The sequence below is a fragment of the Sturnus vulgaris genome, chromosome 14 (assembly GCF_052056855.1).
Source record: "Sturnus vulgaris isolate bStuVul1 chromosome 14, bStuVul1.hap1, whole genome shotgun sequence".
NCBI classification, from domain to species: domain Eukaryota; kingdom Metazoa; phylum Chordata; class Aves; order Passeriformes; family Sturnidae; genus Sturnus; species Sturnus vulgaris.
Window position 1 is genome coordinate 1,056,116 of NC_142256.1, and position 23,717 is coordinate 1,079,832.

Below are 23,717 nucleotides of genomic sequence, written 5' to 3' on the forward strand. Positions count from 1 at the left end.
AAATGGAGTTGGAGGATGGAGACGATGTGAAGATGCCTGTTCACATCTTCGTAATGATTGAGAGCATTCAGGTACTGAATAGTAAGGGAATCTGTGGTTTTGCTTATTAAGTATGGGCTGACATTATTGTCTTTTCATATTTGTATAGGCAGTGGTGGCTTTGGCCTGTCAGGGTGGACTGTATGGCTCTATTATGTTAGCTTCACCAAGTGCTGTTTCTAGTAATCATGACAAATTTCACAAAAACTTACATGACTGGAACAAACTGGCCTGTTTTCTAAACCATTATTTAATTTCAGATACCATGCTGTACTCTTGTATACTGCAAGTAAGAAAAATCATAGCCTTTTAAAGGGATTTTAATCAAAGTGCTTAATTACAGAAGAACAAATCAAGAAATCCTGATTGTATTGTAGTCAGAAGATAATATACTTGCACATGATGGTTGCTTAAGTGATTATCCATCTCCTGTCTTGGAGAGTCCATGTTATTCAACCTAAAGGCTACTGCCAGCAGTGGGAAGTGAGCACACCGATTTCTGGGAGGCAGGATTCATGGAGAAAGGAGACTCCAGTGGCCATATAAAGGGTGGAGAGGGAGTTGTCATCTAAAGGGAAGAGACTTCTGGAGTGAGGGGAAACCCTCAAAAACTTGGCTCCTAAGGCATGATAGCAGCTGTCAGTAAAGTTGCTATGAAGTGTAATGGTTCATGTCAGTCCCTGAGTTGTCAGAAGATGGAAGTGCAGGTCCATGCTCTGAGTGAAGTGTTGGGTTTCCTCAGTGGGGGTGGGAGCAGCTTTTCTTGGACTGTGTGCCCGGGTCTAGAAAAGAGAGCAAGGTGGCCAAAGTGTGTTTCCCTATTGTTCCCGAAATGCCCAAGGACAGCTGCAAGATGCTGCATGTGCATCCCCTGCCTTTCCTTGCTTGGTAGTGGCAGTGGGTGTAAACAGGAGTTGCTGCCCTGCTGCAGCCCTTCCAGCCCCTTGGAGGAGGAGTTGGGTGAGATGCCAGGGAAAGGGGCACTCTGCTGTTCACCCTTTCTGTTACCTTTTGATGGTGGAGTGATGGCTGTTTGTCACATTAGGCTGAAAGTTCAGATAACGAATGCCTGAGAAGAAAGGCATCTGCTTGGAAGAAGGAGATCAGTTTCCCACCACAAGTTCAGACAGAGCCTAAGGCTTAGAAAAAGATTGTCTCTGTGCTGCCTATAGTGGCAGGACTTTGAGCAGCACAGTGCCTGTGGGGTTCACCTCCACACTCAGGGAGGAGATCCAGCTGTAAACACCCCAGTCCCTGCTGGCTGGCAGCACCTGTCGGATGGAGCAGGCTGGGTTGCAGGCCAGCCCATTGCCGAGGAAGGTGAGGGAGAAGGTGAAATTCTGGGGTCCTCCAATCTCCTGATGGTTCAGCACCGCCACAGCGTAGGCTCGGCCAGACAGGGGCCGTTCCCACAGCTGAAAGTTCTTGTCCTGCCAAGGAGAAAACAAAGCCAGGGCTTAGGCTGTGGGAGGCTGAAGTGGTGCTCTTCATGCCTGTCTGTTCCAGGAGCTTCAGGAACAAATGGGCTCACTGGGCTCCTGCTCCCAAACCCTGAGCACCTCTCCATCCCTCCTGTGCCCCACTCTGCAAGCCCAGCCCTGTCCTGCTGTACCTTGATGAGCTGGTATCCCTGCTTGCCCAGTGGATCCTGGTTGATGGCGATCACGTCTTTGTTCTGGAGCAGACACTTGGCCTCAGGACTGATGTGCCTCAGGTCGTTGGACATGAACAGGGGAGCGGCCATGATGGCCCACATGGCCATCTGAGTCACTGACTGGTCCCAGCTCAGCCCAAAGTTTCCAATCACCAACTATGACAAGCAAACAAAAAGTGCCTGGTAACACTGCCTGCTGAGGAGAAACTGGGCCACCAGTGCCAGGAAATCACAGGGTGGGACCTCTCTTTGGAGCTGGCTAGATAGGATGAGTGCCAGGATCAGGACCAGGCTGGCTGGGAAAAGCAAGGCATGACTGCGTGGCAGTTTAGGGTAGGTCCCTGGTGGAAGTGAAGAAAGGTCTTTAAGTGGCTAGGCAGTGTTTAAGAATGCTTTTGGATTCAGATCCTTGCAATGCTGGCACCCAGGGGTTTTCCCTCTGGTGGGACATCAGCACTTTGGAGACTGTCCCCCAATGCCACACCTGTGTTCCGAGCTGGTACTGCTTGTGGATGATGCTATCCATAGCTGCAGTTCTCTTTTCCTTTCTACCCTGGACCTTGTCATCCAAATCCTGATCCTATGGTCCCATCAGAGCCCTTCCCCTCAGTTTTTCTCCCCCAGTTCTCTCCCTTGCCATTCTTAGCCTGCAGCTGAGGGAAGATTTGTTTTCCTGATGCTTCCCGTGGGGTGAGTTGCTGTACTTGCCATGTCAGGATCATTCCAGCCCCCTGGCCCAGCTATCTTCACAATGGTGTCCTGGTGAAGTGCTGTCCAGTCTAAGATACTCTTGATGCTGCTCCAGGAGTCATAAACATCATAGAAGTTCCTCCAGTGATTGCAGTACTGTTTGATCTCTGTGTAATTGGGCTGCCAGAACAATGAGTGTGATTAGACAGAGCACCTGGCTGTACAACGCAAGTGTCCACAAGGCTAGACTGGACCAAAGGTAGCTTGGGAGAGAACCAGGATAACACCTTCCATCACCAGCTATCTGGATGATCTCTAGTGCATGTTGATTCCCTTGAATACTTTGTGGCCAGTAATTCCACTCTGACATGTTCTAGACAATACTATTGCTCCCCTTAGGAGAACAGTTCTAGCCACCTACTCTTAAAAAATTCTTTCACAATTTTACTAAAGGTGTGACAAGGCCAGTGGGATTAGATTGTAATATCCCAGTAATTATGGCAATTTCATGGGTTTACACCCTTTGGTGAGTAATGCATTTAATTCCAGTGGGAGGGAATGGCACCATCCTGTCACAGTGGCACAGGGGAAGCCAGCTGTGGGTGGAGGGCAACGTGTCACAGACCCTGGCTGGCAGAAATCTCTCACTGAACAATGTGGAGGATGTCACAGAGCCTCTCTCGTGGTCCCCAGCGCTGTCTGTAAGGCTGAGCCTGCAGCACTCTGTGCACAGGAACTATCTGCTAGGCTGTGTGTTTGCATTGCTAATGGTTTGCTGCTTGGCTCCTTAGTGAGAGGAAGCAGATAATGCTGTGGTTTTGTTGGCATGCTCCATCTGGGCTGTGCCTTCATGCTGCAGGATCCTACTCAATCTGTTTCAGCAGAGCAATGGTTCAGGAATGTTTCAGGGCTCTGGAAGAAAAAGTTTCTTTCCTCCATTTTACAGCCTTGCTCTCTATTAGAATGGAGAACAGCAAGTTTCTCAGGATGCTGTTTTGCAATCTTAAATGTTTTTCTCTTCTTCCCACTTGAGCCTCAGGATAAACCTTGGGAGGCACTTCTTACCTGCTGCACAGGCCTCAAGTAGAAAGGCCACTCACAGGAGTACACAATGCTCCTTCCAGTGTTGTTCAGGGCCAGAGACATGCGCCTGTATCCTAAAAGAAGAGGACAGACAGAGGTTACACAACCTCCTTGGTCACACAGCAGAACTAACCCAATGTCAAAGGTTCAGGTTTCAGTTCAAGTCTTGCAAAATTAAGATTGAACACATTTTTGTGGTTGAGGCACCTCAGGGAGGACAGGGGAATTTAAAAGTCTGCAGCTGGTCACCTGCCTCCCAAGGACGGGAGCTTTGCTTGGGCAGGCTGTCGCTCCAAGACTGCTGATCCCTTTGTACATACAGCCAGGGGAAGAGGTTAAAAGCTTTCCTGTATGGCAGTTTTCCTCTAAATACCCAGGAAACAAAGTCAGTATCTATCAAGCAGTGCAGCTTTGCTGGGTAATGTAGGAGTACATTCTCATGAGGCACTTGTGCCATATGGACTGGGTAGGAATGCAAAAGCTCTAGTTTTTCCTGTCCTTGTCCCCAAACAGCCCTGTTAAATCCCTTCCAATTGGCAGAGAGGGAATGAAAAGTCTGCTCTCCTCTGGAACTGCTTCAGTACAACTGGATTGTATCTGGGTTACACATATGATCCAACGGGAGCTCTCAGCTCAGCTGTCACTCAGGGTGCTGAGCTGTGCTCCTGTCTCTGGCAGTTGGCATATGCCCCACCATCTGGCTTCGATGGGATTGTCACTTGGGCAGGTTCTCCCTGCCAGGCAAGAGACAGGACTTTGTGCAGGACTCCTGCTGCCAAACATGGTGGTACTGGCCGTGCCAGCAGCCAGAGAGCCCAGTCAAGAGAAAAAAAGCTTTCAAAGTTAAAGTGTTCTTCCCACAAATCTACTTCTGTGGCACTGGGATGTGTCTGTGCTTTAAAAGATTCTGTAGCCAAATCCCCTCAGCACAGGGAGCTGCTGAGCTTTCAGCTGCTGGCTTGCCAGCCTTTGTGCAAATAACATCTGAAGTGCTATTTACACTGATGTGCTTTAAAAGGAAAACCCCAATAGGATTCTTATGCCATAATTCCCTTAATTTTCATCTGTTAAAAGCCCTCCTAACTGCTCCTTTCATGGCTGACACAAGCTGTTCTAGCTTCAGGCTGATTCACCTTGACAAGGCCCCACCAAAGGGATTAAGGGTTAAGTGTGTGAAACCCTCTGGGCTCCCCAGTACAGGCACTGCAGAAGGACAAAGCCTTCTGCAAAGGTGCTGAGTTAATAGCTGAGGGAGCAGGCTGCACAGCCACCCTCAGAGCACACAGCTGATGTGTCTGTGCTCGGCGGGATCCGAGCTCTGGGCTGAGAAAGCTCATATTCCGAGCTGTGCTTCAAGGAGAGCTCCAGGAGACTGAGCAGGTAAAAACACTTGACACAGCAACGCTGAACAGCTTAGGCTTGAAAAATGAGTCTCAGATTTGCTTTTGCAAGCAAGTCCCTTAAATGAGTATGCTCAGGGAAAAGTGAGTCCCTGGAGCCTCATGCTGGGCCTAGAATTGCTGCTGCCTGCAGAACATTACCACCCATGGGAATACCTGCCTTGAACTCATGCCTACCTTCTGCCAGCAGCTCCAGTGAGTCAGAGTTGCAGCCATCAAATTTGAGCAGGTCCACACCCCAGGAAGCAAATGTCTGGGCATCCAGGTCATAGTGGTTGTAGCTGCCAGGGAAGCCAGCACACGTCTTGTTCCCAACATCGCTGTAGATTCCCAGCTTCAGACCCTTGGAGTGGACCTGTGCGTGCAGACAGAAAGAGACCCTGGGATGGGGCAGCCACAAGGCAGGAGGAAGAGGATTTGGGGCAGTAAGGGAAGCAAAACCCCACTGCGGTAGGCAGGGCCTTATCTCAGCAGTGCTGCAGCCATACCCATCCAGCCGTCCTGCCCGCCCCTGCTCCCAGGCTGGCTCACCACCGTGCCATGGCAGCACTCACGTAGTCGGCCAGCTTGCGGATCCCACCGGGGAACCGTTTTGGGTCCGCCTGCAGCCTGCCCTGCTTGTCCCGCGTCGGGGCCATCCAGCAGTCGTCAATGCAGATGAACTCGTAGCCGGCGTCCCTCCAGCCCTCGGCAGCCATCCTGTCAGCCATCTCCATGAACAGCTGCTCGCTGGGCATGGGCAGGTCGCACCACCGGGAAAGAAAGCGGAGAACGTCTGATGTCTACCAGCGGCACAGCCACGGGGCTGGCCGAGCGCGGGGAAGGCACAGCGGGTGCCAGAGCACCGGGCCGGCTGTCCGCTACCTGGGCTGCCCCGGGCTCCCAGGGTATCCCTGCCCCGCGGCAGTACCTGACGCAGCGGCGCGGGTCAGCGGCGCAGTCGGTGGCGCAGAGGAAGCGCTCCCAGTGCAGCCAGCCCATGGGCGGTGTCCGCGCCAGGCCGTTGTCCAGCGCTAGCACTGCCACCACCGCGGCCGCAGCCGCCACAACCCAGCGCAGCATCCACCGCTCCGCCGCCATCGCCGCGCCGCGCCGCTGCCGCGTGATTGACAGCGCGGATGCCCAATTCTCAGGGTGCTGGCGGGCAGGGCTGACCGTCAAACCAATCCCCGCGCGGCGCCGCCTGCCTCCGCAGCCAATCCCGAGCTGCGAGACGCGTATCGGCCCGCCCTCCGCGAGTCACGTGGGGCGGTGCCACGTGACTAGGGCGGAAGGGGCCATGGCGGCTGGGTCGGGTCATGCCGGCGGTTCCTGCAGGTGCTGGGGAGCCGCGCCCGGCGCGGCACCGTCCGTGTGCCCGCCAGCAGCGTGCCCAGCTGGCCAAAAGACCAGTGGCACCCGGCCGGTACAGCAATAGTGTGGCTAGCAGGACTAGGGCAGTGGCTGTCCCCCTGTGCTGGGCACTGCTGAGGCCAAACTTCGAGCCCCGTGTCCAGTTCTGGGCCCCTCAGTCCAGGAAGGACATCAGTAAAGCTGGGGAAGGATCTGGAGCACAAGTGCCATGAGGAGAGGCTGCGGGAGATGTGGGGGCTCAGCCTGGAGTAAAGGAGGCTCAGGGGTGTCCTTACCACTCTCCACAACTCCCTGACAGGAGGGGGCAGCCGGGTGGGGGTCAGCTCTGCTCCCAGGGAACAAGGGACAGGATCAGAGGATATAATTTCATGTTGTGCCAGGGGAGGTTTAGGTTACATATCAGGAATAATTTCTTCACAGAAAGGGTGATTAGACATCGGAATGGGCTGCCCAGCGAAGCGGAGTCACTGTCCCTGGAGGTGTTCAAGGACTGGACATGACAGTCAGTGCCATGGTCTGGTTGCAAGGTGGACTCGATCTCAGAGGTCTTTTCTGACCTTAATGATTCTGTGTACTCAGCAGTGCCAGGGCTGCCCGAGGGGTTGGGGGCTGCTGTGAGTGCAGTGTGGGTCTATGTGTGTTCTGTGTGTCAGCACAGGGTCCTGGGGAAGAGGGGATTGTACCCGATGGGCTCAGGGTTGGTTTTGGCTCTGGGTTTTCAGCTCTGCCTCAAAAACTCTGTGAGAAGTTCCTGAATGAGCCTTCCTCCCGAGAACCTCCCTGTGCTTTTCTGTCAGATCCAGCCTGATCCAGAGTGTGGATTATGGCCAGACTGTTTGCTGCCTCTCTGCCTGCATGTGTGGACTCTGTGGTGTTGGATCCAGCCTGTCTCTGCTTGGGGTGCTTGGGTCCATCCAGATCTTTGCACTCAAGGATTTTGGTCTCTCTTCAACAAGTTCAGCCACAAGAATAAGTCATGGTCACTGGGCATTGCCCCATTTGCACCAGTTACATCTGACTGGCAGTTGAGATGAGAGTCTCTGGAAATGGGCAGTGCTGGTGTCAGCAGGACCTAGAGACCTGTAAAGAGCACCTGCATGCCAGCCAGCGTCTCTGAGGTGGGCCCTGGATTTAATCCCTGTTTTTTCAGGACTGACACAGCCATGAGTAGCATTGGCAGGATGTGTGGCTTGTCAAGGAGACTTAGAGGCTCCCACTGCCAAAGCAGCAGTGGGAAATGGGATGTGAAGGGCCAGTTCTCCCCTGTTCCTTTCCCCCAGACCAACCCTACAGCCCCACTGGAGCTCTTGTTGTGGACCCCACCACAGCAGGAGGAGGGGGGCAGGATGGATCCACAGCAGGGCTGTGGCCATCAAGGCACAGAGCTCTGGGTGCCATCACGACATTCGCTAGGTGTCCTCCGATCCCTGTTCTGGCACATCCAGGGAACAAAAGCTCTTCAGAGCCTGTGGGCTGATAATCACTCCTTGTTTCAGTGCTGGGGTCCTCCCCCTGTCCCTTGGGGAGCTGAAGCGCAGAGATTTCTCAAAGTCAGACAAAACAAGACACTGGAGGCTGGAAACCCTCATGGCTTTGTTTTCTCTTATGCAAAACGATACTCCAGAGCTGGGCAGTTATCCCCTATTCCTAGTGTCTGGGAGTGCTGCGGGGCCGATCCCTGCTTGTCTCTGTGTTCCAGCAGTCTCTCACTGTTCTTCCCACATATTCTGCCTGTCCCCAGGAGTACCTGACACCCCCACACCCCTTGGGATGGGGAGCTTTGGGGTGCTGTGTGGGCTGCATGTACTGACTGGTGTCCCCAGAGTGGTGCAGGCTGGTCCCCAAGCCATGCTGTGGGGTGGATGTGGCCATGGTGGTGTGGGGTTTGGCAGGGCTGTGGTGCAGCCTTTCTGAGCAGGTGGAGGTGACAGGCTGTGATGTAATGCCATAGCTGGAGTGGCAGAGGATGCACTGGGACTCCTCTGTTGGGGGGACAGCTCTTGCAGGGCTGTGCTGAGGAGTGGGGTGCTGGCACAGCCATGCTACCAAAGCACCCTGCACCTGGACCTTCCCTGTGCCAGAAGGCTCCTGTCCCCATGGGGGCTGTGGTCCTGTGAGGACCCTCTGCCCGTGGCATGGCCGATCCCAGCAGGGCACACTGCCAGTCCAGCCCCTGGTGCTTTCCTCTTGTGTCCATTTTCCCACTTGTAAAGGGCAGCCCTGGCCTGCTCAGGACTGCCTGACTGACTTTTGGAGCTCGACATTTTCTTTAAAAGAATTTTATGCTCAGGCAGTGTGCAAATGTTGCTCAGAGCCCCAGAAGAGCTGTCACGTGTTCCTGTGGCATTGCACTGCCCTGGTCTTGGATTTGGGATCAATGTGGGACAGGCTTTCTGCAGGCATCACTTTGTCTATGCAGGGTGCTTTGGTGAACCTCTGGCAGCTGGAGTAGCCCCACGGGAGCTCCAGGCTGTAGATGTGGGCAGAGGCCCTTGTGAGGGAGAGGGGAAGAAGGGATTGTTTATACCTTGATGCTGCCAGAGACAGCAGGAGAGCTCAGTGCCTGCAGGGTCAGGCCCTCTGTGGTTGGTAGGGCAGGGGCCTGGCTGTCATGTCACTGCAGTGCCCAGCCAAGGGCACATTTCCTTGGCCCCACACAGGCCCCCCAAGGAGACCTTGGGCCTGGCAAGGGGCTGTGCTGTCCCCAACCTGTGTGTGCTCCTGTTCCTGGGCATGCTGCAAGCAGAAGTTGAGAAGCTGCCAGTGCTGATGATGCTCATTTTACTGTCTGGGAGTTCCATTAACCTGGTGTTAACTTCATTAACTTCCTTTTAAACCAGCAATTAACTTGGCCGTGGCTGTTGGTCCTGTGCCCACAGCTGCTGTCTGTGATAACTGGGATGCACCCTCCAATGCACAGCCTTGAACAGGGAATGAAAAACTGATTCCACCCAAAGACTGTGAGCTTTGCTGGGAGGCTGAACTACCTGGGTTGGTCCCTGGCCATGCTGTGAGAGGACATGGGGCTCAGCACCTCCATCCCCAAGATATGGGGGACCCACTGGAGCTTTGTACTGGAGGGTAGTGGCAGCTCTGCAGCTGTGAGGGTGTCCCAGCGACTCCCAGTTCAAACTGGGCTGATGGAAGGACCAAGGGCAGGGCCTTAGTGCTGCTCCAGGCTCTGAAACTGCCCCCAGGGACACCAGAACCACAAGTACCTGCAGAGCCATGGGGCAGTGCTACCCTTATGCCTTTTCAAGTGTGATGCCAGAAATGAGCTCCCCACCTTGCTGTGAGCACTGCCTGGGACCTGGGGGCTTTGGCTTGGGAGGGGTGTGTTAGGTTTTCACATTTTTCATTTTTTTCTAGGATGTGCTGGTTCCTGGAGCTAAATGGCTCAGAGCTGACTGCAGTTTTTGTCTCCAAACAGACATTGAGCGCCCAGATGTGAGGTCCTGACTCCAGAGCAGGGAGTGAAGGAATCGGGGACGCTGTCCTGGTGTGAAATACCTCACAGCTCTACCCTTGGCTGCATCCTCTCTCGGTTTGGGGTGAGGACAGCAGCAAGACCCTGGGGAAGCTTCGTTTGTCCCATCTAAAGAACAACCCCAGCACCAAACCAGCGTGGGTGCAGCTTGCTTTCTCTCCTCCCTGCCTCAGAAGGCCCTCGGTGAGGCTGGGCGGGTGATGGGGCTGCGAGGTACCAACAGAGCTGGTCTGTGAAACTTGGCCGGGAGCACAGAGGGAGATTGATGTTTGCTCGGGTGCTCAGCCCTCAGCTGCAGGCTCTGCCCGCCCCTGCACCAGCTGGGGACAAAAGCCCCGGCCCCGGGTGGCACTGCAGGGCTGGCGTAAGCCCCCCAGGACAGCTGGCAGTTCTGTAAGGTTGGCGTCCGCCCAGCGAGCCGGAGTGAAGGGGCCGAGTGGCCACGCAGGGAGGTTTGCCCTTGGGATGCTGCACAAGCTCTGGTGTCTGAGCTCCACTGCAGAGCTGAAACCCCCCCGGCCCCACCTCTGCCTCATCCTGGGTCCTGTCCCCTGGCTAAGCCTGGATGGGTGGAAAGGGGCTGGGGTGACTGTGGGGGGCACCTCACAGAGCAGGGTGGGGAGAGAAAGTGATGAGGGCTGAGGACTTGCAGGGGTCTCCTGCCCAGCACTCCTGGCATTTCCCACGTGGGAGTTAAATGTGACAGTCATCAATTATGTTTAAAAAATCACCCGTGGAAAGGTTATGATATTTGTACGGGTATAGTGGTGGGTCAGGGCTCCTGTCCCCACAGGGCAATTGTGCTCTTGTCCCCTCCCCACACTGTGAGTGGGAGCTGGCTGCAGTGTTCTTGGCAGAGACAAATCCCCAGCACGCACCACTGAAAATCCCAGAAAGCTTTATTTGCGTAGGAAGATCGATGCTGTTTAAAAACCCACCACTGCTGGAGGCTAGTGTGGCCGCCCAGTGCCTGTGGGTGCTGCTTGGACACTGGTACCTCCCTGTTTGGCACTGCCTCGGGTGCTGCGGGAGTCGAGGGTGCCTCCAAATGGGGCCTCCCCAAAAGCAAGTCTGGCCTGGACACAAGGTGGGGCCCCATGGGGAGCCCCATGGCAGGGGAGGCATGCACAGTGCTGGCAATGGGATGGAGCTGGCTCAGCCTGTCCTTGTGGGTCCCTCAGTCCCCTCATGGGGTGGCCTGGGGCCAGTTCTCTGCTTGTCCCATCTGTGAAATGGGTGCATGTGGCCGAGTACTCTGTGGGACTCCAGGGGCTCAGAGGGGCTAGATGATGCTGCCAGTCAGTCCTGCGAGGAGGAGGGTGATGAGTGATGCCTGAGGAGCCAGGCCAGGGATCACAGCGGGGATTTCTGGCTGGGTCTGGTTTCAGAAGACAGTGCTGGCCTCCTGCCCATGTCCCCCTGCCGTGCAGGGTCCATTCTGCCATGGCAGGTGGGTCACTGGAGCACTTGCTGTGCCAAAGAGGCACCACAGCCTTCAAGGAAAGGGATGAAATTTTCCATCCTGCCCTGCTTGGAAGACTCTGGGCCCTCTCCTGCACCCATCGCCATGGGGCTTGCTGGGCTGAAACCTCCTCCAGGCTGACTGTGGGCAGAGGGAAAGGAGAGCATCACCACACTCCTCTCTGGAGGACTTAAACATCACCTGCTGCTTTTATTTCCTGCAAAGCATGGAGGGTATCCAGGTCTGGAGGGCTGGAAGCTTTGCTGAGCTTGTCGCATCAGGGTTCCAGTTGTTCTCCTCTCCAGTGGAGGAGTATTAGGGGTGAACCTGCCCAGGGGATGCTGCACCCAGATGCTGGGCTGGGGAATGGGGCAATTTTCACCTCCATCTCTCTTCTTGGCACAGTGGTGCTGCAGGAATGCAGCCATCTGGGGATGCCACCATTCACCCTGCTCCTCCAAAACGATTGTCCAAGCTTTCTCCACTGCTTTCATCCCAAAAAATCTCCCTTGGAAGATGGGCTGTGGGCCCTACCCTGCTGATAGTGAAGTGCTATCTCCCCAGTGCCAAGTGACTCCCATCTGCGACTGCAGTGGCCATCTGTGCCCCTTCAGTAGGACTGAGCTTGCCTGCTGCCTGCCTTAGGGCTGGCGTTTCCTTGGAGCAAACAGAGCCTCCCTGCCACATCATGCCTGCAGCCCTGGGCAGTTCTGAGCTCTGCAGGGAGGGCAGCATCCCCTGCCTGCTATTTTGCTGTGCATTGGAGCTGGCTGGGGGTGGTCCTGTCCATTGCTGGGCAGGGGGCTAGGGGGCCATATGGGACCCCGTACAGTCCAGGTGCAGACAGGGGTGCTGCCTGCTTTTTTCTGCAGCCAAGCTCCAAGCCAGAGGAGAGGACTGCAGCCTAATCCCTGGCTGCTTGGGGCCCACAGCTCAGTGATGCAGGCTGGAGAAGCAGCAGCCTAACATGGTAGGTGTGGACAGGGGGAGGGTATTTTTCTGGAAGAAGATTTTCTGGAGGAGTTTCTGGCCACTGGCTGTGCCAAAGTACCCAGGGCTCTCCTGTGCCCCTGGAAACCCAGAGCTTCCCCAACAGCAGAGCATTCCTGGGGAATAGTTGTTTCTCTGTGCCCTGACAGCACAGCATCCCAGGGTACCTGGGGATGACACCATGCAGGAAGCAGGAGGGGTCCCTCTCTCCAGCTGACCATGGGGACCTGTGATTGTTGATCCCCCCACTTTGCACCACGGAATCCAGTGGGACACGGGGGCTGTCACATGTCCAGGCTCCGAGGCCCAGCCCAGCTGTGCCATTGCTCCGGGACAGAGGGAAATGTAGTTCTGGCTGAGCTTGTAGCACCTGGGCACACTGTGGGGGGGGGTCACACCAAGAGGCAGTCATACTTTTCCAGCCTCAGGGCACCAAGTGGATGTCCTCTGAGCGCAGCACTTTGTAAACGACCCAGTAGAAGATATTGAAGACCAGGAAGGTGAAGGGGAAGACGGCTCGGGAGATGGTGTCGATGCGCTTGGCGCGGTCGATGTAGCGCCTGCGGAGGCTCTCCCCTTCCCGCAGCACAGCGCTGGCTGGTGGGGGGCTGTACACGCCAGGGCCCTCCCCAGCCCCCTCCTTTGGCTGCAGGCAGTGGCCCAGCCCGTAGCCTCGCAGGTAGAAGCGGCTCTCGCGGCTGAGCTCTTCCTCCTGGCGAAGGGAAAGGCCATCAGCCAGGGCACCCACGGGTGCTGGTGCTGCAGGGCTGAGGCTGCACATCCTACACACCCTGTGGTGCTCGGTGCTGGGTGCCTGTGAGAGGCTGGGTTTTTTGTCAGAGAACCCCAGCCAGGCAGGCAGGAGCACGGGGCCGGCAGTGCTGTTCACAGGGTGCGGAGTGAGCACTGAGCCCCTGCCTTCTCATCCAGCATGTGTTTCAGGGTGCATCCAAAGGCAACCCCACCCTGACAGCCCGACACACATCCCCCCAGCTTCCTCCCAGCGCCAGCTCTGGGGCTTGGGAAGCCTGACTGACAGCCAGAGGGATGGAAGGTGAACTGGTCGAAGGGGCACATAGGGGTGCAGGGTGCATTTGGTGCGGGGAGCTGAGGTGTGCAGGCAGTGCTGTGACCGTGCTGTGTTTGCTGTGGAGTGGGAGTGTGACTGTGATGGTGAATAGGAGGGTACGGGCAGCTCGCTGGGGCAGAACAGGGCAGGGATGCAGGAACCTGGCTACCACCAGGGTTTGCAGGGCACCCAAGCCCCTCCAAGAACCCAGGTCCTCATTTCTCCCCATGTCTGCTGGGCAGAGACTGCCTGTTGCAGCAGAGGAGGGAAGCAGAGAGCTGCACTCCTTGCTGGTCTCTCCTGCCCTTGCTCACCCTCTTTCTCCCGTTGCTGGCAGAGGGCTGCAGAGAGGGCAACGTGCCCATGGAATCGCATGTTCATCATCAAGGCTGCAAAACTACCGTGAGAGCCTCTGGCTGCAGCCCAGTGCCATTGTTCAGGGCACCGATTGGGTGCCTCAGGGGCTGGCCAGCAGTGCCTGCACTCCTGCCATCAACAGCTGTGCACTGTTTCCCACTTGCCTTGTCCTGCTCTTTTAGCCTTGGAGAGAGTTATGTGTGCAAACATTTGATGAAGGATAGGCATGTGCAAGCACAGGCTGCACATCTGGCTTTTTGCTGAGCCCCTGGACTCATTTGGTCTCTGTGGCTCAGCTCAACTCCCCTATGCCTTTGCTGGTGTTGTATCTGGTTGTGATGGGTCCCTTCATCCAAAGCCTGCTGCAGGTCAGTGCCTCACTTTGTATCTGGGTGCTGTTTGGGATCCCAAACACCATCTCTTGGCCAGCACCGCCCTCCAGGACACAGAGGCTGCTTGCTGAGGTCAGCCCCTGCAAGTGCTCTGCTGGCACGGGGGCTCTCATGCAGAGTTTGTACCCTGGCATCTTTATTTAACTCAGCAATCCACAGGCTAAGCAAGATTTTACAGTGGGAAGAGCAGCAGTTTTTCAGATTGCTGAGGTTAGTTCTCATTTGCAGTACAGTTTTATTTCCCTGCCTCAGGCTGAGTGCCTGCAGCCACTCTGGGTGGAGAGAGTTGGAGTGCTCTGTGTGCCCTGGGGACCAGCAGCTACTCCCCCAGCCCGGGAAGCCAGCAGGCCCAGCCTGTTCCTGAGCGTGGATTTGGGTGATCTGTGGGAGGGATTTGCCCTCAGGCTATGAAACCTGGGCTTTGTTTTCTCAGGCACAGGAGCTGTGTGTAGTGGGGCTCTGCTCCCCTCTCTGACTGAGCAGCACCCTGAGGTGCTCCTGGCTGTATCCAATGCTGTGCCAGCCGCACCCTGGGGTGGCTCTGCAGCCTCCATCTCAGGGCAGCTGCACTTGGATGTGTTCTAAGCCAGTGGATGGTCCTTGGGTTGGACAGAGCCGCCCTCTCCCTGCCCTGGCTCGGTGGGTGTTGATCTCCAGGAGTCATCTGTGAAAGGCAGGGTGCAAAGATGCCTCTCCTGGCATCCAAGGGCTGGTGATGGTATAGAGGAGGTGAGGGTGACCAGGCCTGATCTCCTCCCTGGAGCTGCGGTTGACCCCCTGCATCTCCCCAACATCCTGGGAGCTTGCCCTGCCCCACACTTCTTCCTATGCCTCAAGCTGCAAAGTGCCCATGTGCCCTGAGCAGCTGCCTGTGCTGGAGTGCTTCGAACCTGCCTGCAGGGAGGCAGAGCCCTCACCCTTCCAGAGGTGTGGGCATGGCTGGGGAGCTGGGCAGCAGCCCAGGAGCAGCCATCAGTCAGCCCCGGCATCTCTCACCCTCAGTAAAGGGGACTGTGCCAGTGCTGCTTTACAGAAGGGAACCCAAGGCACGGAGTGGGGATGTCTCCAGGGAAACCTGCTCCATTCCCCATCCCTTTCTCAAAACTTTTGAGCCCAGGAATTGGCAGCCACATCCATACTCTGTGCAGATCACTGGCCTGCTTCTTGCACAGGCCCTTGCTGGCCCCCCCAGGGCCAGCTCCTGGGGACTCGTTTTGGGGAGGGGAGGGTGAGGCTGGCTGGGGAAGCACGGGGGGCTGCCGGAGGGTCGTGCTTTACCCGGGAGCTGGAGAGCTGCGAGAGCGTCGCGTAGGTGTGCTCGCTGCTGTGCCGGCTGCTCAGCTGCCGCAGGGACTCCAGGCTGGCCGTCCCGCTGCTCAGGCCCTTTTGGCATCCAGCAGTGTGCACCAAACAGAAACAGGACAGTGGGTGACCGAGGGCTCTACCCTGGCCCCGGGGCAGCGGCTCTGGGTGCCAGGATGGGAATGGTGGGGAGAAGGGGGCTCTGTGTAGGGGGGAAAAAGTGTGCCCTGGCACCAGGATCTGTCTTCAGCACATGCTGAAGGGGTTTGGTTGCACAGGAGACGGTGAGCCTGTGTGGGGTGTGCGTGTGTGTGTGTGTGTATGTGTACTCATGTCTTCCGTAGAGATCTGGTGCTCCACAGAGTGTTTATGGCAAGAAAATGAGAGTGAGGCAGCCACATGCCTACCCCAAGCTTCTTGCAGGCCTGATGCCTGTGTTGAGGGGTTGACAGAGGGGAGGACTATTTCCATGAGTGAGGCATCCTGTCTCTCCAGATCCTGCTGCACTCCCATCTGCAGCCCAGACCTGTCCCTGGGTGCCACCAGGTCCCTAATGGAGCAGTGAGTCCCTGTCACCCCTATGACACAGCAAGGAGCCTGGGTTAGAGGCTACAGGTAAGGGGAAAGCCTGTTTTTTCCCCCCTCCTCACTGTTTATTTTTCTGCATTTTTAGAGGAAGCAGAGCCTCAGGACGTCCCAGCAGGAGAAGGACAGCACCCTAAGCAAAGCCTGAAGCACCCAAGGGTGCTGTGCACTGTGCTGCAGTGCCCTAGGGTCTCTGGGGTGCCAAAGGAGCCATCTGGGGCAATGGAACACAGCTTTGCCCTGGGGGCTGCTGAGAAACTGTCCCTGCAGCCCTGGGGTGTCCCCTCAGAGGCTGAGGATGAGCAGATGTCACGAGAGAGGGGGGGACTCACCATCCTCTGCCGTCGCTGGCGGCGGCGCAGGCGCATGAACTCCTTGTGCTGGCGGGAGACAAAGTTGACGGCTGCATACTCAAGCAGGGCGGCGAAGACGAAGAGCAGGCACACGGCCATCCAGATGTCAATGGCCTTCACGTAGGACACCTGCCAGGGTGAGAAGGGGCTCAGGGACCCACTGCCCCCCACCTTGCTCATCCTCCCACTGCCAAGAAGGATGGGAGCCCTCTCAGGCCCAGCTTTTCCCAGGAAAAGGCTGGCCCTGTCCCTGGGTGGCTGCAGCAGGGGAGCCCAGCGTGCAGCCAGCACTGACCTTGGGCAGGGAGGCCCGGGAGCCGGCGCTCTGCGTGGTCATGGTGAGCACTGTGGTGATGCCCAAGCCCACCCGGGCTGGCGCCGCATCCATGTTGATCCAGAAGGAGACCCAGGAGAGGATGACAATGAGTAGGCTGGGGATGTACATCTGGATCAGGTAGTAACCCATCTGCCTCTCCAGGTGGAACTTCACCTCAATGCAGGTGAACTTGCCTGGTAAGGAAGGACGGCCCCAATGGGCAAGAGGGACCCGTGGGCCATGGTGAGGGGGTGGCAGCAGGTCCCTGGGGTGCTCACCTGTGTTGTAGTACTTGGTGCAATAGCCCAGGTCCTTCTCATCCCTGAGGATGAACTGTGGGAGTGTCAAGCCCTCTGCCACCTGCACGGCCTCCTGCTCCTCCAACCACTCGAAGATGAGGTCGTTCATAGTGTAGCCAACTGGAGGGGATGTAGGGAGCCATGGGATGGGGACATGTACCCTGTTCAACCCCACCCTGAACAACTGCCTTTTCCTGCTTATATCCCTCAGAAAAAGTGAGCTGCCAGCTCTTGGGATGGCATAGAATAGAAGGGGATGGGATGGGAAGAGGGAAATGAAGCACAGCTTGAATGCCCCGAGGTACTCACAACTCTCCAGCTGCATGGTGCATGTCTGGATGTCCATGGGGAAGTTCTTGAGGTCCATGGGGCAGGACAGGATCAGTGTCAGCCTGGAGGAGGCAGAGGAAAGGAGGAGGTTGTTTGAGCTGGGGCAGTCAGTGGGGAAAAATTGCACATGGGAGGCAAGAGGAAAGCTTTGCCTCCCCACTCAGGCACTGCACTAGAGGGGAAGGTTCTACCTAATGCTGTAGAGCACATTGCCATTCTTGAAGATGCGCAGGAGCTTGTTGTCAGTGGTGACCTCGTGGAAATTGGCCCCTTTCTCATTGGCAAAGAACAAGTCTGGCTTCCAGATGGAGTCGAGCATGGAGGGGTCGAGGTCGAGGGAGTCGTCAGGGTACTCCCGGTATGCCAGGCGGGGATCGTTCCACTGCTGCCGCAGGAACACGTTCACACGGTAGTCCTGGGACAGAGGGCACCACGTCATCTGCCAGCACCCCGTGGTGCTGGGGAGGGAGAAGGAGGAGGAGGAGGAAGGGATGGAGGAGGAGGTGGAAGGGGCTGCCTCCGTTGAGGCTCAGCCCTGCTGTTGCTGTGTGCCTGCTGCTAATAAAGCATGGAGCAGGGGCAGCTCAGGAGTTTTTCCATGCTGTTGACAGCCAGGGGAAATTAAAAAGCCAAGGCCACAGTAGCTGAGAGAAGAAGAAGGAGGTGGAAGACCAGTAACTGCTGTCTGCAGCATTCTGCACATGGATCTGTGGGCCTGTTGATAATATTAAGGCTTTTGCAAAAGCACAAATAGGAAATTTTTAGCCCTGGGACTTCCTCTGAGGTTTTCCTCATGCACCCAAGGAGGCAGGGGGCTACATCCAGCTGCCCCACTGTAACCTTTTTGAGGGGATCTTTCTTCCAGCTCAGGCACAGGGAATGTGACCCACACGGCCAAGCATGTGTTAGCTGACCCCAGAAAAGCCACAGCTATGTGCAATGGCTTTGCATGTCCCCACCATGGTGCAAGGGATGGCTCCAGAGAAGGGGTCATAGGAGCCCCTGTAAGCACAGCCATGGGCACTGGGACCCACACGCTCCCCAGCACAGCCACTGCCAGCCCCGAGGCACTGGGAGAGGAGAACCCTCCGCGCCAGCAAAACCCTCACCATGGTGGTCTCGGTGACGGAACCAAAGCTGTTGATGAAGATGTTGCACGTCACGTTGACGGGCGGACCTGGAAAAGAGCGTGAAGCCTCCTCTTGGCACCGGCTGCTGAGCCACGTGTGCTCCACGGGCACATGCGGGGACACCGGCTGGGCACACGCTGGAACACCGGCTGTGGCACACGTGGGCACACTGGCTCTGGCATGCACTGCATGGCTGAACACACAGGCGTCCCCTGCCCGCTGCAGCCACCCCCGGGGTGCGGGGCTGAACCCCAGCACGCCCTGCAGGCACCACAGCTGCCTGCGCTGTCAGGCAAAGCGAGCACACGGTGCTGGCAGGAGCAGCCGGGACTCTGGGGAGGTTGGGACAGAGGGATGTGGGTCAGGGTCCTGCCCCAAAGCCCCTGGGTTTGGGCAGCCATAAGCGTGGATCTGCCAGGTTTGGAACCCTCACATCTTCCCTCTTACCTTTGAAGTTGGGTCGAATGCGGGCGTCATACCCTGAGGTTCGTCCCATAAGCTTGTCCAGGAAATCAGAGGGTGACATGGGCTGGGGTGAGCTTCGGGAACCAGCTTTAATCTCCTCCCTCCCTGAGACCAGCCTGTGGGGCAGAGGAGGCAGGTTAGCTGCTGCCTGCTGGCACCAGGGGTCTGCAGGCACCTTTTGGCACCCCGTGGGGACACTCAGCTGCCAGGGCAGGCGGCTGTGCATGTGCTGCATCCACTCCAGTGCCAAGTCAGCATGCTGGGGAGATCCCTTCCTTCTGCTGGGATTCTGGTGGCTTTTCCCCTCACCTGCAACAGCCTGAGTGTCACATGCCCTCATTTTGCCTGTCCCTGCTCCACCACGTCCCTTGGCATGGGGCTAGGGGCCAGTGCCTCCTGGCTCCAGGGCTATGGTGGGGACAGGGCACAACCAGTGCTGGAGGGAGAAAGCAGGGAGGCTCCTTCTCAGGTTCCACCTACAGCTCCAGCCTGAGTTGCTGAGCAAACAATCCCATGCTGCCTGTCATGGACTCATGGCTTGGAGGGGCTGGGGGACACTTACAGCCCTGCCTGAGTGAGGAGATGTCCAGAGCACAGCTGGGGTCTGACAACTTGCCAGGGGCTAAGGAGATGTGGCAGGAGAGGAGCAGCAAAGCCCACCTCCACACCAGCCATGAGGATGAGCTCTCCCACACAGCGCTCTGAATGATGATGGAGATTTATTTAAACTGACTCTGGAGGGGATATTTTTGTGAATGCATCTTAGCCTGCCAACTTCTCTCCTCCCGTCAGTCTATAATGATAATTTCAAGCAACAATGTGAGAGACGTTCACTCACCACATTGCCAGGCATGTGGCTGCGATGGAGAGGAATTAGCCAGAGATCTCTGAACACAAAAGGAGCTTTGAGCATGCTGCTGATGCTGCTGCATGCTGCCTTATAACTCCACCAGGTCTATGCCCAGGTAGATCTAACTCCTGCTTGGAGCTACAACCCCATCACTACAAGAAAAGGGTGATGCTAGGAACCCAGTAGTCCCTCTTCCAACCTCTTTTCAAGGGGGTGAAATTCACCCTGGAAGGGTTTCTGTGCACCCTTACCAGCTAGAAATGGCCACAACCAAAATGTTCCAGTGGGGCAGGTTTTCCTTTAATTGGAGAAGGGCAGCAAAGAGTACCTGAGATTCATCCTGATCAAGAGCAAAAGGCTGGGGTTTTCCCTGCCAGGAGCTGCACCAGCAAGGTATGGTGCCTGTGGAGGAGGGCTGCAAGAGGCCAGGCTAACAAGGAGTTAAGTGAGGCTTCTGCCTACCACCTAGCTGTGAACCATGTCCTCCTCAGCAGGAGAGGACAGTGAGGGCTCTCCCCTGGAGCACGTGGCAGGGAGGCTCCTGGGCTCTCTTGGCAGGTAGCTCCTTGAAGAGGCTCAGATAACTGGCTGAGCCACAGCGGATCTGCAGCCTCAGTGATGCTCAGACCTGCGTGGGGGATGCCAAAATGCCCAGAGAGCAGCCACTTCCCACAGCATTCCTGGCAGGGCCATGCTGGAACGCAGCCCTGGGGCACAGCCCCTGCCTGCAGCTCCCCACTTGAGGCACTGCCTGCCCTGGGGCCTCTGCCCCGACCCTGGGCTGGGCACCGCAGGGCCCTGGAGCTCAGCACCTCTGTGGAGCGAGTGGATGGTAGGGTTGGAAAATGCTGATGTCTGCCTAAAAACACTGCCTTGAGACAAGCAGTTTCTACATATGAAGCAATTCTGTTTTACTCCTCCCTGCCATAAATGTTGCAAATCCCCCCATGCTGCTCCAGCCATAGTGGTCAGGTGGTCTGTACTCAGCCCAGGAGTCCTGCAGCCTCTAAACCCTCCCTTCCTGACCCACTCTCCCCTGCATCCCACCTTGTCCCAGATAACACCCGAGGTGGACAGAGATGGAAAAGGGACCTGAGGGCTTTAGATTTTCCAGCCAAGTGGGCCAAATGTTGTTCCTTCACCCATGGGACCTGGGGCACCCCCGCACTGTCCTGAGTGATCCAGGGTCTGGGTCAGGGACTGTCCTGAGCTCTCCTCCCCCCAAACACCATGAGCCAGGAGAGGATGTGGACATCTCAGGGGCTTTGCAGCACCAGAGAAGGAGCTGTCTGGGCTATCACCTGGCTCAGCTCACCCTTTTTCCCATGGTGGCCAGACTCTCCTGCTGGCCCGGGGCCAGGGGAACCCTCAGGGGCTGCTGGGGATAGGCAGGGTCTGGCTGTGTGCCGTGGGGGACTGCAGGGGGAAGGTCTGCTGGGTCTCCCGGGGTGCCGGGGTCAGGGTCCTGGGGAATGGGGAGCAAGGCCAGATTGGCAGGAGGTCCAGATAGGAGCTGGGAGCGTTCTGTCAGGGGTATCAGGCCCCGGAGACAGGTCCGGATTGGGGGTCGGGATAAGGATTCCGGGACTCGTCCTGTCTGAAAGGGGATGCCCAGGTCCCGCAGGAGAGATCTGTCTCCGAGAGGGGGTGATACCCGGGTGCCGGAGGAGAATCGCGGCTCCCGGGGGATGGGGTCCAGGTGCCGGGGGAGCGGCTCGGAGAGCAGCGGTCCCGCAGCCCCGCGCAGCACCGAGCACCCGCGCCGTGCGCTCACCTGAGCGGGCCGCGCCGGGGCAGGAGGCAGCCGAGGAGGAGGAGGAGGAGGAAGGCGAGGGCACCGGCCCGGAGCGCGCCCATCCCGCCGCAGCCCGCAGCCCCGCCGCCCCGGGCGCACGGGCATGACCCGGCCGGCGGCGGCGGCGTCCCCGCTCCCGCTCCCGCCGCACCGGGGCCGCTGCCGCCGCCGCTGCCGCCGCCGCCCCCCGCCCGGTCCCGCTCCTCATAGTCCGGGCGCCCGCCGCGGGGTGGGCGCCGTCCGGCTGCGGGCCCCGGGAGCCGGGCGGAGCTTCACCCGCCGCGGTGGGGAGGAGGCGGGCACGGCGGTGGGGGGCTCCCGTGCCCGTGCCCGCCTCCTCCCCGTCCCCTCGGGGCCCTCTGCCGCCCGGCCCGGGCTGTCCCGGAACCCCGCGTCCCCCGTGGGGGCTCCTGGGCGGGGGGAGGGAGCGAGCCCTGTGGGGTTTGGGAGGGTCTCGGGGCGCACCGGGGTCTCGGGATGCGCCGGGGTTGGGGAATGTGGCAGCGCTGATGGCTGTGCGAGGGATGCTCGGAGGACGAGAACCGTACCGGGATCGGAGAATGTGCGGGGCTGAGGGATGTGCGGGGATCGAGGGCTGGGCAGGGGCTGAGAGGTGTCCCAGGGGAACTGCCCGTCGGATGGGGGGAGCGCCTGGGGTAAATCGGGCTCCTAAACCCTTCTGCCTGGCCTTGGGGCCGCAGCTCAGGTCTCTTCTGCTGGGACCCCTGCGTTTGCCTTTCCCAGAGGCTCAGCGGATGGACAAGACTGTCCTGGGTGGGCTCCCCGGAGAACACAAGATGGACAGTCATGCCTGCGTGATGCGGGAGCTGCAGCGGCTGCCAGGGAGAGGGAAACCAAGGCAGAGGGAGGGGAGCTGCCTCTAAACCAAGGCAGGGCTGGGACTCGGGCTGCTCGGTTGCCTTTGCCCTGTCCCCTGAGGCCACCCGGCCAAGCCGCAGAGTCGCCTCTGGTCCAAGGCAATCTGTGATTAATTTGCAAGGAAGTAAATAGTATTTTAAAAAAATTAAAGTGCAGAATAAATTATTCCTGGCAGATATGTCAGTCAGGTTTCTGTTCACTCTACTGTGGCTGGCTTATCTCATGTATTTGTATTAACTGCAGTCTGGGAGCTGCTGTACAAAGCATTGCTGCCGGGGTCCACAGAGGAAGATCTCAGCAGAGAAGGAGAGCGCGATGCCCCCTGTGACTGCTCTCTCCAGGGCAAGTGAGGGGCTGCTCAGGACTTTGAGAGGTCCCCAATGGATCTGCTGTGGGAAGGCAGTGAGAGGGAGGGAGGCTGGCTGTGTGAAGCCGAGCCCCGGGTGCCTGGTCCAGCGCAGGGCAGAGGGGGCTGGAGGCGGTATCCAGCTCGAGGCAGCGTGCAGGAGTCCTCATCCCCGCTCATCGGCTCTCCCAGCACCAGGAGCTGGGACAAGTCTCCTCTGATTACCGTTGCCATTAATGTTTACGGCTCCACAGTGCTGAGAGGCGCAAGGCACAATGCAGAGCCCCGGGGAGCAGAGCAAACACACACTGTGTGACAGCTTCTCTTCCCGACACTGTCCGAGCTAAGCGGACCTGACACTGCTGGGAGGAGGGGAGCCAGTGCATCCTCTCTGCTCTCTGGGGGAAACTGAGGCACTGGCATGATGTCCCTGCATCAGCTGAAGGGCTGAGGATGGTCAGAGTGGCTGTGGGGCCAGCCTGTCAGGTGGCCATGAGCATGGGAGCTCAAGATAACCAGCTACAAGCCATGAGTGCACATGCTGTGGTCAGCAGGGCGCTGGGACCGAGCTAACAAGGCTCTTGGAGAGGCTGGTGAAGCCAAAGTGGCTCCCTGATGGGCCAGCACTGGGGGGGATGTTGCAGCCACAGCCTTCCTGCCCGCCTTGCAGCTCTGCAGGCAGCCAGCACTGTGCTGAAAATAAGCTCTGAAAAAATGAAGGCAGCGAGCATCCCACCAGGAGGGCGAAGGCAGTGCTGATTTGTTGCTGGCTGGGTCGGGGGGATGGAGCAGGAGCTACAGAACCAGAGCCCCAGCAGTGCCCAGGGAATCCCAGGATGGTGCCTCATCCTGCCCAGGGGATTTTTGGGAGCGACACGAATAGGTTTATCCCCCATGTCCCTCAAATCAAAGCTTGAGGTGGTTCTTCTGTAAATAGTCAAGATTCCAGCCAGCAGGCAGCTGTCAGCGTTGGGCTCCTGGAGACAAGCATCCACCACCAGGCTGCCCTGAGGCTGCTCTCCCCAGAGGCAGCAAGACTAGGCAGGAGCAGGGGACAAAGACCACGCTCTGGTCCAGTGGCTGCCAGCCTG

At 57.6% G+C, this 23,717-nt stretch overlaps 2 protein-coding genes across 5 annotated transcripts; both read right to left on the minus strand.

The window, feature by feature from the left end:
• Positions 1-343: 343 nt before the first annotated feature.
• GLA (galactosidase alpha) lies at positions 344-5,992 on the minus strand. 2 transcript variants are annotated; one of them, XR_015806857.1, is made up of 8 exons: positions 5,777-5,992; positions 5,421-5,595; positions 5,044-5,221; positions 3,449-3,540; positions 2,402-2,563; positions 1,652-1,849; positions 1,048-1,469; positions 344-821 (listed from the first exon to the last, which is right to left on the minus strand). XR_015806857.1 is itself a non-coding variant. In XM_014877171.2 (7 exons), the coding sequence occupies exons 1-7, from the start codon at positions 5,944-5,946 to the stop codon at positions 1,206-1,208; spliced, it is 1,239 nt and encodes a 412-aa protein (XP_014732657.1). In that variant the 5' UTR covers positions 5,947-5,992; the 3' UTR covers positions 344-1,205. The 2 variants fall into 2 exon arrangements, 1 of the variants encoding a protein (XP_014732657.1); XM_014877171.2 differs by having other exon boundaries at positions 344-1,469.
• A 5,358-nt stretch (positions 5,993-11,350) lies between these two features.
• Positions 11,351-21,468, minus strand: LOC106853737 (glycine receptor subunit alpha-4). Of its 3 annotated transcripts, none has more exons than XM_088173321.1 (10): positions 21,381-21,468; positions 18,739-18,872; positions 18,271-18,338; positions 17,353-17,576; positions 17,141-17,223; positions 16,811-16,951; positions 16,512-16,588; positions 16,196-16,345; positions 15,255-15,359; positions 14,188-14,640 (listed from the first exon to the last, which is right to left on the minus strand). In XM_088173321.1, exons 1-10 carry the CDS (start codon positions 21,461-21,463, stop codon positions 14,377-14,379), a joined length of 1,329 nt encoding a protein of 442 aa, XP_088029447.1. In that variant the 5' UTR covers positions 21,464-21,468; the 3' UTR covers positions 14,188-14,376. The 3 variants fall into 3 exon arrangements, with proteins under 3 accessions (XP_014732660.2, XP_088029447.1, XP_088029446.1); XM_088173320.1 differs by having other exon boundaries at positions 16,512-16,726; XM_014877174.2 differs by lacking the exons at positions 14,188-14,640; positions 15,255-15,359 and adding an exon at positions 11,351-12,870 and having other exon boundaries at positions 16,512-16,726.
• Between the last annotated feature and the right edge of the window lie 2,249 nt (positions 21,469-23,717).